Genomic DNA, 13,473 nt, shown 5'->3' on the forward strand with positions numbered 1-13,473 from the left:
TGGGCTTAGAGTGGAGGGGGGCTGCTGTGCCCCCATATGGGAGCCAGAGGGGCACAGTCAGAGCCTGGCACAGTTGTGTGGTGACAATGCAGCCTTTATTGATATGATGCTGATAGTCCAGCCTTGTTTGGGGTCGGTCCTATCTCTCCAGGACCACAAAAAAGGGTGAGAGCTTCTCTCTAACCCCCCCAGTGCTCTTTAGCAAAGCATCCTCCCCTGCTCCCCAGCTGCAGGGAGCTTCTTGCTGCTTTGGAGCCACAATTTCCCTGAGCAGGATGGAGGCAGGGCCCCACACTGCCCCATGTGCCTCTAAAGAGGGGAAGGGGCTGGGAGAAGGGAGGATATAGGGACACCCCAGTGCCCCCCACTGGCCCCAGCTCAGAGAGAAGCGGATCCAGCAGTTGAGTGCAGGCATGAGTGGTGCAGAATGCTGGGGGTGGGGGGGGTTCAGTGTGGGGTGTTCCCCTCCCCCAGGCCCTTACGCTGGGGGCTTACGGAAGACACTCCAGGCGTGGAAGCAGCGTGTGAAGGGCCAGGGCTCGTTGCCTTTCCTCACCAACCGCAGCTTGCGGGGCCGCGTGGGGTCCTTGGAGCGCATGTGTTGGATGTAGACCTGGGGTGTGGGACACGATCAGAGCCCACCCAGCATGGGAGAGAGACCCGAGGGGTGATGAAGGTGCTTCAGTGCCTTACCTGGCACGCTTTGAGGCTCAGCTTGATCTCCACCTGGCTGGTCTGGGTGCCCACCCACATGTAGACCTGAGGAAAGATGTGCAGATGGGCTCAGCTGTGGATCCGGGTGGGCACCGCGCAGCCCCACACCCCGCTCACCTCCTGCCCGTTGTCCAGCAGCATGATGTCATCGTCAGCCAGGTCGTCCTGGCAGAAATCAGAGCACTTCTCTGACACGGCAAAATAGCCCTTCTCATTGGAGCACCTACAGGAGAGACAGAGGGGAGTACAGCAGTGGCACGAGGTCGTAAGCACTCGGTGATGGAGGAGTTATTTGAGCCACGGGGTGCCCAGGGATGGAAAGACAGCAAGGAGAGGCTTTGTCCATTGCGAGGAGCCCAGAGGCTTATGTCCCCTATTGAAGGCTGGTGTGTCACTGCGAGACAAGGAATGGGACCATCCCATCCTGGGCCAGAACCCACCTGAAGAGCCGGGAGTGCTTCATGTATTCAGCATCTTCATCATAAGGTTTCTGGCTCCCGATGCCCACCCAGAAGAAGTTTTCAGGCTCTTCTCCCTCGTTGATCACCTGTGAGAACAAGGGTAGTGTTATGGCCGGGTTCTTCCATCCCTCACAGCTCTCAGGTAAGGTCGTGCTGAGCCAAACAGCCCCATTCCCATCACCTGCTTGCTGTAGGAGTCATCAAACATATTGTTCATAATGTCCTCAGCCAGCTTGGCCTCGTCAGGGTCAGCAGCTCGTCCCACCCAGGTGTAGACAATGCCCTGGTTATCTGTGCTCTCAAATGGGACCTGGGGAGAGCAGAATGGTGGGGTTGGGGATGTGTGGCTGGTCCCCCTCCCCTCCCTTGCTGCTGGGGAAACAGAGTCAGCCTCAGGCAGTACCTTGAGGATGAAGCAGAACTCAGAATTGAGCAGCCCAGCGTCTGTGTTGATCTGGATGCACCTAGAAGAGAAGCCCATGAGGCACCATCAGTAGGAGCTGTGGTCCCCCAGCGTTCCTGGGCAGCACCAACAGGTCAGGGGGAGCTGACCTGGTGCAGAGGGCTCCACCATTGGTGCGGATGTGGTAGAGGCTGGGTTGGGGTGGGATGGTCTTCTCCTTCCGCTTGCCCCGGTGGATGACGAACCTCCTCTTGAAGTGTGACAGGAACTTGGGGTTCTCCTGCTGCTGGGTCATGCGCACCACCTGGGCAAGGTGGGTGTTAGCAGGGGCAGGGGGCCCCCAACACAACCCCAAGCTCCAGGTGTGTGGGTGGCTGCTGGCACCTCTGTGCCATCTTCATCTCAGCTGCTACCCCCTGCCCTCTGTCCAGGGAAAGAGGGGGACAGGGGAGCAGCAAGGCCAAGCAGGAGGACCCCATATTACTCCTCCAGGAGCACACAGGGGGATCCTTAGGGCTGGGGCTGCCTGGGCTGGGTTATGGAGCAGTTCCCCATGGGCAGTACAAGGGAATCCCAGCACAGGGACTCACCTCTAGTTTGCCTGGGAAGAGACTCTCAAACTTCTTTTGTAGGCTGAAGGTGAAGGTGAGCCAGCCCATGTTGGAGGCCTCACGGCCCTGCCAGAAGTACACAATGCACTGGAAGTCTTCTTCAGGTTGTTTCTCCTCCTCCTCTTCCTCACCCTCCTCTTCCTCTTTGCCTTTACTCTTCTTTTCCTTCTCCTCCTCCTCCTCGTATTCTACTGGCACCCAGTACCTGAGTGCAGGGACAGGCATGAGGTGGGATCTGGGCAGGGTAATGGGGGATGCAGGGGCTCAGTAGCCCCAGGAGGGACAAACTGTGTTTACCTGCAGAGGAAGACGTAGCAGTCATGTGTGTGGAAGTGGCCAAACTCCTCCTCGGGCAGCCGTGCGAATTTCTTGCCCTCCAGCACAAAGCCCTCCATCCCATCCAGGTCCTCATTCCACTCCTCCATCAGCTGCTCTGCCTGTGGATCCCCATGTGCCCAGTCAGCCCACGGAGCCCCAGACCTGCTGCTGCCACGGGGGACACGTGGGGCATCCCCAGCCCTACCTCACTGAGGGGCATGGGGGGCTGCCGGGGCAGGAAGAGTGCGGTGAGGTCAGCCTTCATCTGGTCCTTCTTCTCAGCATCCTTGCGCACTTTGCCAGCCAGGCCGCCCTCCTGCAGCACGTTCTCAGCGTTGCGGGTATAGTCCACTTGCAGGACGTCATCCCAGTTCTTGAACTTGGATTTGAATACCTAAATGCAGAGGATATGGGGTAAGGAGATGGAGCGGAAGGCTCCAGGTGTAACCCCATCCCTGCCCTTCAGATCAGTGTCCCCCCACCTGACACTCGGTGCCCTCCAGGTTCCGTGTGACCATGGCGTGCTTGGGGCGGTGCAGCATCCCGCACAGCTCCTGGCTCAGCTTCAGTGCTGCTGCTCGCACCAGCCGTGAAGATTTCCTCCCGATCCAGATAAAGACATCAGACCAGCAGTCCAGGATGTACACGTTCTTGGTGTCCAGCAGGCTCTGCAGCTGGGGACACAAAGGAGGGACAGGGTCAGGTACTGCTGAGCTTTTCCCAGGCTGGAATGCTCCCCAAGGCCAGCTGGGATAAGCTGAGCATCCTGCACCCAGGATACCCCAGAGCATGGCTGGAGGCAGGGAGAGAGCAGAACCCATCTCACGGGTCAGAACAGGAGAGCCTCCCTCCCCATCCTATGTCCTACCAGGCGCATCTCAGGCATCAGATCAGCCTTCAGACTCTTCTTGTGCTCTACCGACAGCTTGTAGTTGATCTGGGGCAGCTCCAGGTAACCCAGCCCCAAGCCAACCTGCAGAGAACAGGGACACGGGGTGAGGATGGCTGTGGCACAGGGTGACCCCACAGAGGGCGGCAACTCCTCACCTTGTACAGCTTGGGTTTGTGGGGCTGGAAGTCATCGGGGACACAGGGCTGGATCTCCTCGGGCTGCCCCCCCAGAACATCCCAGAACTCGGGGCTCTCCTGGCCCTGGCAGAGCAGTGTGATCTCTGCTTTGCCCTTGCGCTCGTTCTTGTTGATCTTCTCAGCAAAGAGCCTGTGGGAGTGCAGGGTGAGCTGGGCTCCCTGCTACCTTTGGTCCCCAGCCCAGGATCCCAGCTCTAACCTGGCCTTGGTGGTGCTGCTCAGCGTGGCCCGGCTTCCCCGCCACACAAAAAGCTCCAGACCGTGGTCCAGGAGAAAGACAAAGCTGGAGAACATGGAGATAAAAGCAGGTGAGGAAGGGAGCAGGATGCACCACCATCCTCCCCACACTTGGGGTCTTTGTGAAGCAGGTAAAGCCTCTGCATGGGATTTGAATCCCTGGTCTTGAAGGGCAGCTCATTTCCACCCCAAAGCTGCAGCCACACTGTCTTGGCTTGGACCCGGCTCCCTGTCCCTTTTCAGGGACCCGTATGTTCCCTCACTCCTTCCCTGCTCACCGGGGGTCTAGGGATGTCCCTTTCAGTGCCACCGGCTCCAGCTTGATGTTCTTCTTCCCATAGACACGGTACAGCCTGGGGGAGAGAGATGGCCATGACTGAACATGGGGCACCACCTGCCCCGTGTCCCCCCTCCCAGCCGCCTGCCCCCAGCCCTACCTGGTGATGTACTGAGTGTCCTCAACAGTGAAGAACCCGCTGGCCGTGCCACCCTCGATGTAGGAGATGTCATTATCAAAAACCTGGGGGCAAAGAAAAGGGGGTGAGGGTGGGGAATGGAAGGCTGGTGCTGTGTGGAGCACTGGGACAACCTCACCTGGAGGAACTCATCGCTCTCATCCCCCATCTCCTCACGGATGCAGCGACATTCGGCCCCCAGGTAGTTGCGCAGGTTGACGGCGTGGATGGCAGAACACGCCTTCTTGTCCAGAGTGGCCTCCTGCCCAATCCAGTAGTAGATCTCCCAGCTGAGGGAGCCGTTCTCATCCAGGAAGGTCTGTGGAGGGACAGGGTGTGAGAAGGGCTGCAAAATGCCCTGGGGACACAGGGATCCCCACTGCCCTGCTGTACCTTAAGCACAATGTAGCAATCGGCCTCGTAGAACTTCCCATAGAAGGCATCATCCACCAGCGTGGGCACAAAGTTCTCGATCTGCCAAATGCTGAGGCCAGGCAGCTGCCCCACATCCTCACTGAAGAACTCTGAGTAGTCCAGCTGGGGCTTCTCCAGGCCCTGGTCCCAGCGCCGTGTCTTCAGATCCGGAGCTTTTGCTTCCCCACTCTCCTGCATGGACAGGGATGGGTCACCCAGGTGGGACACCCTGTGGTGGGACAGGGCTGGACGCAGACCTACCTCTATCTTCTTGTTCTTCTCCTGGGCCACATCTGACATTCCCTTCAGCACCTGCTTGGCCTGGTCATCCTGGGCTGAGTCCTTGCGCCGCCGCAGACGCATCTTGCGGGCCAGTGGGTCCTTGGTGCTGCTCCCTGGGGACAGTGGGACGGGTGAGAAGCAGCGGGACCCCCCAGGCATGGCACAGGGCCGTGCCTCCTTGTCCACTTGCCTGCTGCAGCAGCTGCCACGGTGGCTGGTGAGGCTCCGGCCAGGCGGAGCTGGTTCTGCAGGGAGAAGTCGATGTTGTACCACTCTGACGTCCGCTCTGCTGGCTTTGGGGGCATCACCAGGTTGGGGTTCTCACGCACATCCAGGACCTGCCAAGGGGATGGGAGAACTCAGTGCTCTGAGGCACGGAAACACCAAGGATGTGAGGTAGGATGGGAGTGCTCAAAGCACTGCAAGCTCTGGGGAGATGATGGGGGACCATGCACCAGGCTGCAGGCAGCGCCCTGCCCTCACCCCATCCCTCAGACCCCAGGGGTACACACAGTGCTGGGCTCTCACCTCCACATCTGTCAGGAAGTGAATGGCCTCTGGCAGCGTCACCAGGCGGTTCTTGTTCAGCACCAGCTTCCGCAGCTTGGAGCACCTGCAGGGTGGGGGGATGCTGAGACAGGGCTGTGCCAGGGTTGCATTCTTCAGGACCCTCCACCCCATCATCTCCCACCTCCACGTGTCCCCTCTTGGGGACAGCTCAAATCTGGCCGGGGGCTGCCCCCTACCTGCACAAGCTCTCAGGGATGAGCTCCAGGTTGTTGTTGGCCGCCATGAACTCCTCCAGGTTGGAGAGCTTGCCAATGCCTGAGGGGATCCCATCGAAGTCGAGCTTGTTGGAGTTGAGGTACATCTTCTTCAGCTTGGTCAGCTTGCAGATGGCAGACTGGGGAAGGAAGGGGGAGGTGGTCGGGTGGGGGCTGGCACTGCAGCCAGGGAAGGGACACGATGGAGGAGTGGGGACATGACGGAGGGATGGGGACAACACGCACAGGCAGGGAGGTGAGCTCATTGCGGGACAGGTTGAGGGTCTCCAGCTGTGTCCACTGGTCGATGCACAGGGACAGCTCAGTGATCTTGTTGCTGCTGAGGTTGAGGCGCCGCAGGCTGCCCAGCGTGTAGAGGCACTCGGGAACACGGCTGAGGTCATTGCAGGACAGGTCCACATCTGGGGAACAAATGGGGCTGAGGCCACCAGGACACACACCAGGACAGCCCCGATGCAACACCCCAACACAGCCCTACCTGCCAGGTTGACCAGGCTCTCCAGGCTGGTGGGCAGGTTGTTCTGTGTGCGTTGTGTGTTCCGGAGGTGCAGGGTCTGCAGGGCTGTCATTGCCGGGAGCTGCCTGTGTATCACAGAGACAGCATCAGGGCATGGCCCTGCGTGGCTCCACTATCTTGGGAACCAGCCACAAAATGGAGCCGTACCGGAGCTGTGCGTGCAGCAGGGGGTTGTCATTGAGGATGAGGGTCTGGAGGTGCACCAGGCGTCTCATCTGCGGAGGGAGGCTCTCCAGCTTGTTGTTGCTCAGGTCAAGGTAAAGCAGGTCCGTGAGGTTGATGAAAAGCTGATTAGGGATGGTCTCGATACTGCGGGGACATGGGGACCTTCAGGGTGGCCCTGGATCCAACCCAAAGAGGGGGACCCAGAGTGAAGAGGGGAGTGGAGGTGACGGGTGGAGGTGGTCACGGTAAGGGGAGCTGTGCTGCCAGGATCCCCACCTGTTGTGGCCCAGGTTGAGCACCAACATGTTCTTGGCATTCTCCAGCTCCCGGGGACACTCAGTCAGATGGTTGCGGCTCAGGTCCTGGGGGATGAAAGCAGGAATCATCCTCAGTCCTGGGATGGGTCCCCCATAACACAACTACCACCCACCCCCAAGGATCACGGGGCATCTTTGGGACCACGTTCCAGATGCTCTTCAGTCCCACGTGCGTCCTTGAAGAGCACAAAGGAGCGTGACCAGGAGCCCAGGCTGGAGCTCTTACTGTGGGAAAGGGCAGCATGGAGAGTCAGCACTTACCAGCACTGAAAGATCCTCCAGCTGGAAGATGTCATCGGGGACTCCTGAGTTCTTCAGGCTGTTTGCACGTGCCACGATTGCCTTCAAAGTGGACAGAGAGGAATGACTGCAGCCACCACCCGGCTCCAGCAACTGCTGAGCCCCTCAGGAGGACCAGAGCCCACCATCCCCACTGCATGGGGTGCACAACGGGACACTCACCCGGAGGCAGGGCAGGCTGGACAGCTCGCCATGAAGCGTGGTAAGGCTGTTGTGGCTGACGGACAGGTGCTCCTGTGGGGAATCAGGACAAAGCCCCAGTGAGTAGTGAGGGGAGCAGAGCTCAGCCCTGACCCATATGGGGCTGTTGGGGTCCCAGACTGGGTGGGGGGCTCCAGCATGTCCATAATATGCTGTAGGAACCACCAGAGCAAAGCTCAGCCATGGGCTCCACCAACAGCTACGCACAGAACTCGAGCTGCCAGGGAAGAATTCCAGGCAGCTGCTGGCTGCTGCTTTTTTTTCTTTTTCCTCTTTTGCTAAGAGAGCCCAAACCTTTAATTCTCCCCATAAACTTTCACCCTTCCCTTCTATTAACAGGCAGAGGAAGAGAGTGTGGTTTCTGGTCTGGTTTGCTAAGAAAACAAGGTGAAACCCAGTACACATCAGCCTCAGCCCCTTTCCTAACAACTCCTGCATCCAATTTCAACCACACTTCCTCACTCAGCCCTATTATTAGACGCTGGCACACGAGGCAGGCAGGCAGCAGGTTCTTGGCTCTGCAGCCCCCCCAAGTGCCCCATCCCCTGTTTGCTCACCAGCTTCTGCAGGGCAGCCAGCTCCTCGGGCAGGTAGCAGAGCCCTGTGTGGTTCAGCTTCAGCCAGCGCAGGCTGGTCATGGCCTTCACATGCTCTGGGAAGTAGCCACCCTGTGTGGGCATGAAGGTAAGAGAAACTGTATGACCCATGGGGTGACAATGGAGAGACAGGGCTGGTGCTGTGTGGCTGCTGAGGGACAGATCACCCAGTATTATGGAGCTGGGGACTGGGATCACCCAGCCCCATGAGAACGGGATTTAAGGATGGGATTTAAGGACGGGAGCCTTATGGGACTGGGATCTGCGGACTGAGGTCACCCAGCCCTACAGGACTGGGATTTGGGGATGACATCACCCAGCCCTACAGGATGAGGACTGTGGGCTGACACCTCCCGGCCTTCCAAAGCCCCGCTCACACAGCAGGGCCTGCCAGGGTCACAACAAGGGCCGGGACTGACCGGCCCTAAGCGGGGACCTCGGGGATGTCCGGGCCTGGCGGGGAGCGGACAGGCCTGACAGTCCCTCCCATCCATGGCACTTCCGCCGGCTCTCCCCCCACCCCTCCCGGCCCCACACCGGGTACCGCCCCATACCGGGTACCGCCCTACACCCGGTACCGCCCCACACCGGGTACCGCCCCTACAGCAGGTGCCGCCCCGCACCTTGAAGTCGTTACCGCTCAGGTCGACGCCGCGGACGAAGGGCAGCACCCCGGTGGCCGCCATGACTGCGGGGAACCCGGCGGGACGCGCCACCGCCCCAACACCCCGCCCCGCCCTGACGCTAATTGGAGGCGGGGCCAAAGAGCTTTGCGTTCATTGGCTGCGCTGCGAATTGCGGGCGCGCCGGCGCGCCAGCACGGGCTGCTGGTCCGCCCCGCTGGGAGCTGCGGGGTAAGTGGGGGGGGGGGGCTATGGGGCGTCCCGGGGTGCGGGGTGAGATGGGCTCGGAGTTGGGGTGAGGAGAAGGAAATAACCGCGGGTAGTACCGTCAGTCAGTGCTGTTGGCTGTCCTACCTTTGTTTGCCCTTGGCAGCTCGGTGAAGGGGGCTGATTTTGTGCCGGCTCCTTCCGTGGTGCCATTGCAGCCCCCTCGTCCCGTCCCCATCTGTTGGCGGCCGGATCTTTATGGGGTGACCCTTGGTCCGGCCCGGCGCCACCACCGCAGCCGGCAGCAGCGGGATCCGTGGGCCTGAAGGTCGGCCGTGGTGGCGGCTGCCCCGCAGCTCGCGTCCTACTGGCCTCTCCGCCTTCCCCCCATGGCCGTTACACGCCGGGTGTCATTACGGAGCCGGCTCCCCGCTGTCAGATCGCACCGCACCTTCCTCCTCCTTCCCGCAGGTGACCATGGCTGAGTTCTCGCAGCAGCGGGGCAAGCGGCGGGATGACAGCGGGCTGGGCAGCGTCCTGGACCTGCTGCTGGCCAACGCCAGGCTGGTGCTGGGCGTCAGCGGAGCGGCCGTGCTCGCCATCGCCACGTTGGCCGTCAAACGGGTGAGGCTGGGGCTGTGATATGCCACTTTGCGTCCCAGAGACGTGCCTCGTTGTCTTCGGGAACCCTGCGTGCATCTATGAGACTCCCAGAGCCATAGAAGAGCTGTGTGTGACTGTTACCCTGTCTGTGCCGTCCCCTCCCTGCTTTGGGGTGGGATGTGCTGCTGATTGAACAATTTGTCTGTGCAGGTTTTCCCTTTGGATCCTCCCTGGGTCTCTTTGCTCTCCCAGCAATAACAGCCTTATGTAAAGGGGGCTGCTGATCTCGGGTCTCTGATCTCCCCCTCTGCCATCTGTAGCATCTCTGTGTTTGCATGAGCAGCAGCAGGTAGAGCAGCCCCGTATGTGAACAAGGCTATTTGGGGCCTGCAGCTCTCAGTGCAGTTGGGATGGGGGAGCCCTCACTGCTTGTTCTCTGGGTGAGGTGTGGGTTTTGTAGCCCACACACACATCCCCTCCATGTGTCTCTCCCACCAGCTGATAGATCGAGCCACGAGCCCTCGAGAGGAAGATGATCCTAAAGCTGAGCAGAAGAGCCTGGAGGAGAGCTGGCAGGACTTGGCTCTGATCAAGGCAACACCAAAACCTCCCAAGAAGCAGAGAAGGGAAGACCTGAGCGAACCCCTGCTCTCCCCGGCTCCACCACCAGCACCAGCTGATGCTTACGGTGGGTGCGTGTGGGTGAAGATCACCTTGGCTGGCTGTGCCTGTGCCTGGGAGCTGGGCTTTATTTTTAGCTCTGTGACCGGAAAGCTGACCCGATTGTGTCTTCCCCCTTGGGAGGCTCCCAAGCTGCGGCCCCTTTTTTGGCAGTGCCTCAGTAGCAGCTCCTCTGATAACTGCTGGTTGGTTGGTCTGATAACTCAGCCAGTTGGTTGGTAGAGGCTGCCTTGCCTTTGTTTCCTGTTGAACAGCGCTTGGTTTTTGGGTCAGCTCTGTCTAGGGAGGAAGATGTGCCTGTGAACTGCTGCAGACAAAGGCTGGCTTGTCCAGCTGGCTGCAAAGGTGGTGTTTTCTGAGTAGGAAAGCAGCCCAGCCTGGTGCTGGGCAGGTCCTGAGGCACTGCACCCAGAGTGGGATTGATTCAGGACTCAGCAATCAAGGAGCTGTTAGGGTAGGGGTGAGCAGTGGGACTGAGCCTTGTGAAGGAGCCTGGTGGTTTGTGCTTTGGCTGGCTGCTGCTGTTTAGCTGGGCTTAGCCACCTCTAGCTGGGTGCTGTTGGGTTTGGGGTTTGGATTAAGCCCTGTGTTGGCTGGAAAGTGCTGTTATTCTGTGCCTCTCCTGGCAACATCAGCTTTGTGGCCAAAGGCTGAGAGCTGGGACTTCAGCAGGTGCTTTCTTTATGGCTGTGGCATGAGAAGATGTGTTGGCTGATCCATGACTTCTTCCTTGCCTTTGCCCCATCCCCTTCTTGCAGAACCCAGGGTCTGCCCAGCGCCCCCAGAGCTTCCTCAAGTCGAGTCCAGCACTCCCTGCTGCCTCACACTGCAGGAGAAACTGCTCTCACACTACAGCATCCACCTCCCTATGTCTGAGGAGCAAGTGGCAGTTGCCCAGCAGCTGGCCCGGAGCATCTGTGCTGAGCTTCAGAGCTTCTTACAGAACAAGTGCCCGGAGCTGCCCTTTGGCAGCCTCTTCCTCAGCGGTCCCCTGCTCGATGGCCTCGGAGCTCTTGCTGCTGACCACATCCACTTCATGCTGCCAGTAGTCCTGGATGCCACTCTCTGGAGCCTCATCCCAGGCGAGGACACCATTGTGAGAAACCCCCGGTACTGGATGATCAAAAGGACTGACTTGGAGTATTTCCCTCGTGGGCGCAGCCCCTGGGACAGGTTTCTCGTGGGCCAGTACCTCTCCTCCAATGTGCTCAACGAGACCCTACACAAGATGTTGGTGGCCTCCATCAACTGGCCGGCCATAGGCAGCCTGCTGGGGACGGTCATCCGCCCGCTCGTGGCCTCCCGGGAGCTGAGGCTGGATGTCAAACACGATCAGGTTGAGCTGAGCATCGGCCTCTTCCCAGTGGTGGAAATGGAGGACAAAGTTCTTCTGGCCGCTCCTCCTGAAGGACTGGTGGAAAACCTCTGGCTCGAGAGCTTTGGCAGGGCGGAGGTCTTGAAGGTGAAGGAGTTGGATGCTGGTGATGCTGGCGCTCGGCAGCACTGCCTCCGTATCCTGAATGCGGTCTGCAGGATCCATCCTGCCCTGCACAAGCTGAGCGGCAGCCCCGTGGCACACGTCATCCTTCACCTGAGCACCACTGAGTCAGACTGGGCAGAGGAAAGCCTGGCCACCAGGTTCCAGCAAGTGCTTGAGGAGCTGGTGGGTTACCTGGAGAATGGGGTCCTGCCTTGCTACTTCAACCCCAAAGTCAACCTTTTCTGTGACCTGCTGGAAGAGGAAATAGAGGAGATGGGCTTCCTGCTCTATAGGGCTGTGTCTGAGCCAGGACTCCTGCTGACAGAGAAGTGACTGGTGCAGCGGGAGCTCCTGAGCGTGGGGTGTTCCTCAGCTGTCTGGGTTGTGCTGCTTCTAGTTGACTAGTCGGCAGGAGGCCAAGTTCTTGCACTTTATGAACAAAAGTATTTCCTTTCTGAATAAAACGTGCCTGAGAGTAATGGGTGATGGTGTAAGAAGCCATTTGCTGTGGGGCTCTGCCTTACCCACAGGGAATGCAGCCCTAAAGCAAAGTCCCATCTGCTGGGAACCAACATGGAACAAGTTTGGCTGCTGGATCTCAGCAAACTGCTCCTTCCCAGCCTGCCATCCCAACCTCTAGGCTCCCCCTGTGCTCCAAACAGAGACCTGAGCAGTTCAGAGCTTCCCCTGCCCCTTGGAGCACGCACATCCCTTGATGCTGCTACAAACTTCATGGCTTATGATGTGCTGCGTGGGTCCTTCTGTGAGCACCGAGCTCAGTCATGCAGTGCCATGGGGTGAGGTGGGAACATTGTTCCATGCCAGGGAACAGTGGATGCTGCAAGGTAATGCCATGGCAGGGTTACTCTTTGGAAATCATTTCAGGTACCAAATGACAGCCCGAGCTCAGCGCTGCCGGCTGTTCTTACAGCATCAACTCTGCCCCCAAGGAGGGCTCTCCATGGCCCATTCTCTGAGCTGCTGTGCTGCAGCATGGGCTGACAGCTACAGGAGCTGCAGCCTCCTGGTGGACACCAGTGCCCATCTAACAGGCCATGGTGTCCCCTCCCAGCCTGTCAAGTGACCTTTTCACGTATGTGTTGCTGCTGTTTTAATGTCCTGTTGCCCCGAAGCCTCGTGGTGTGGGGCAGGAAAGGACTGGATTGATGCACAGAGCAGAGTACTTGCAAGAAGGCAAGAGGTGGTTTGTACTTCTTTTCATTAAGATCTATTTTGTTTGAGTATCTTTTTGTCGTTTTGGTTTTTTTTGCCTTTGAGTGGCTGCTGGTAGGTTTTGTTTCTGATTGTAATCCATGTGTGAAGGAATACATTCTTATATTTAATGGGAAGAGCGATGCTGTTTTTGCACACTGGTAGAGATGGTGAAATCCTGTGGGCTTTAGTGTGAGCATCTGTTGTGGTTTAGTTTTCTTTACAACCATCTTGTTTACGGGAGGATAAAAAAATCACTATGCCTTTCCTCCTAATCTGAAGACGACTTGGTTTGTTCCTTCGAGCAACTTCCCAAGTGTTAGTGACAAGAATAAATCCTTGCTGTGTACACTGGTTCTCTCATCTCATATGTTTTGCCTCCTGTCCCGTAGTAAGGGCTGAAGCTGAGCTCCTGCTGTGGCAGCATTCCTGGAAGCAGTGCAGCTGGGGTACACCCTGTGCAGAGCGTGGCAGCACTTGGACCCCATGGTGCACGGCTTTTCTCTTCCTCTTGCAGACCACCACATAAAGCACCCAGTGCTGCCTGGATGCTGAGCTCTTTGCTGTTTAGCCAGCAGCCCTAACTGCTCAGCTGCCTGAACACTAACCGGGGTTAAACCAGTAGAGCTGGTAATGGCAAATGCCATCAGCAATGCTAAACCTGTGTGCTATGCAGATTCTTTCTGCTGCTGTTGCCATTTGGAGGCTGCCCAGCTCTAGCCATGCTTTAGCCAGCTGGCTGATTGCATTACGAAGCCTTCTAATCCTGTTATTTTAGACAGTAGGTTTGTATTTTTAGGTT

The 13,473-nt window shown here is 58.5% G+C and overlaps 2 protein-coding genes across 5 annotated transcripts; one reads left to right on the forward strand and one right to left on the reverse strand.

Annotated features, from left to right (window-relative positions):
• Window positions 1-76: 76 nt before the first annotated feature.
• On the reverse strand, window positions 77-9,262 carry FLII (FLII actin remodeling protein). 4 transcript variants are annotated; one of them, XM_085513924.1, is made up of 30 exons: window positions 8,843-9,262; window positions 7,827-7,937; window positions 7,231-7,302; window positions 7,030-7,110; window positions 6,728-6,813; window positions 6,434-6,595; window positions 6,248-6,351; window positions 5,995-6,170; window positions 5,731-5,888; window positions 5,513-5,597; window positions 5,175-5,322; window positions 4,964-5,097; window positions 4,682-4,894; window positions 4,428-4,607; window positions 4,271-4,353; window positions 4,112-4,186; window positions 3,796-3,879; window positions 3,555-3,726; window positions 3,376-3,480; window positions 2,990-3,181; window positions 2,713-2,901; window positions 2,487-2,626; window positions 2,169-2,394; window positions 1,728-1,882; window positions 1,579-1,639; window positions 1,357-1,485; window positions 1,155-1,261; window positions 832-937; window positions 694-759; window positions 77-613 (listed from the first exon to the last, which is right to left on the reverse strand). In XM_085513924.1, the coding sequence occupies exons 1-30, from the start codon at window positions 8,906-8,908 to the stop codon at window positions 479-481; spliced, it is 3,801 nt and encodes a 1,266-aa protein (XP_085370050.1). In that variant the 5' UTR covers window positions 8,909-9,262; the 3' UTR covers window positions 77-478. The 4 variants fall into 4 exon arrangements, with proteins under 4 accessions (XP_085370050.1, XP_085370051.1, XP_015732024.2 ...); XM_085513925.1 differs by having other exon boundaries at window positions 4,964-5,093; window positions 5,171-5,322; XM_015876538.3 differs by lacking the exon at window positions 8,843-9,262 and adding an exon at window positions 8,489-8,605.
• On the forward strand, window positions 8,665-13,020 carry MIEF2 (mitochondrial elongation factor 2). The gene is made up of 4 exons (XM_015876551.3): window positions 8,665-8,719; window positions 9,167-9,319; window positions 9,797-9,986; window positions 10,738-13,020. The coding sequence occupies exons 2-4, from the start codon at window positions 9,173-9,175 to the stop codon at window positions 11,790-11,792; spliced, it is 1,392 nt and encodes a 463-aa protein (XP_015732037.2). The 5' UTR covers window positions 8,665-8,719; window positions 9,167-9,172; the 3' UTR covers window positions 11,793-13,020.
• Window positions 13,021-13,473: the final 453 nt, after the last annotated feature.

Source organism: Coturnix japonica, chromosome 13 (assembly GCF_054131305.1).
Source record: "Coturnix japonica strain WE chromosome 13, WE-NBRP24, whole genome shotgun sequence".
Lineage (NCBI taxonomy): Eukaryota > Metazoa > Chordata > Aves > Galliformes > Phasianidae > Coturnix > Coturnix japonica.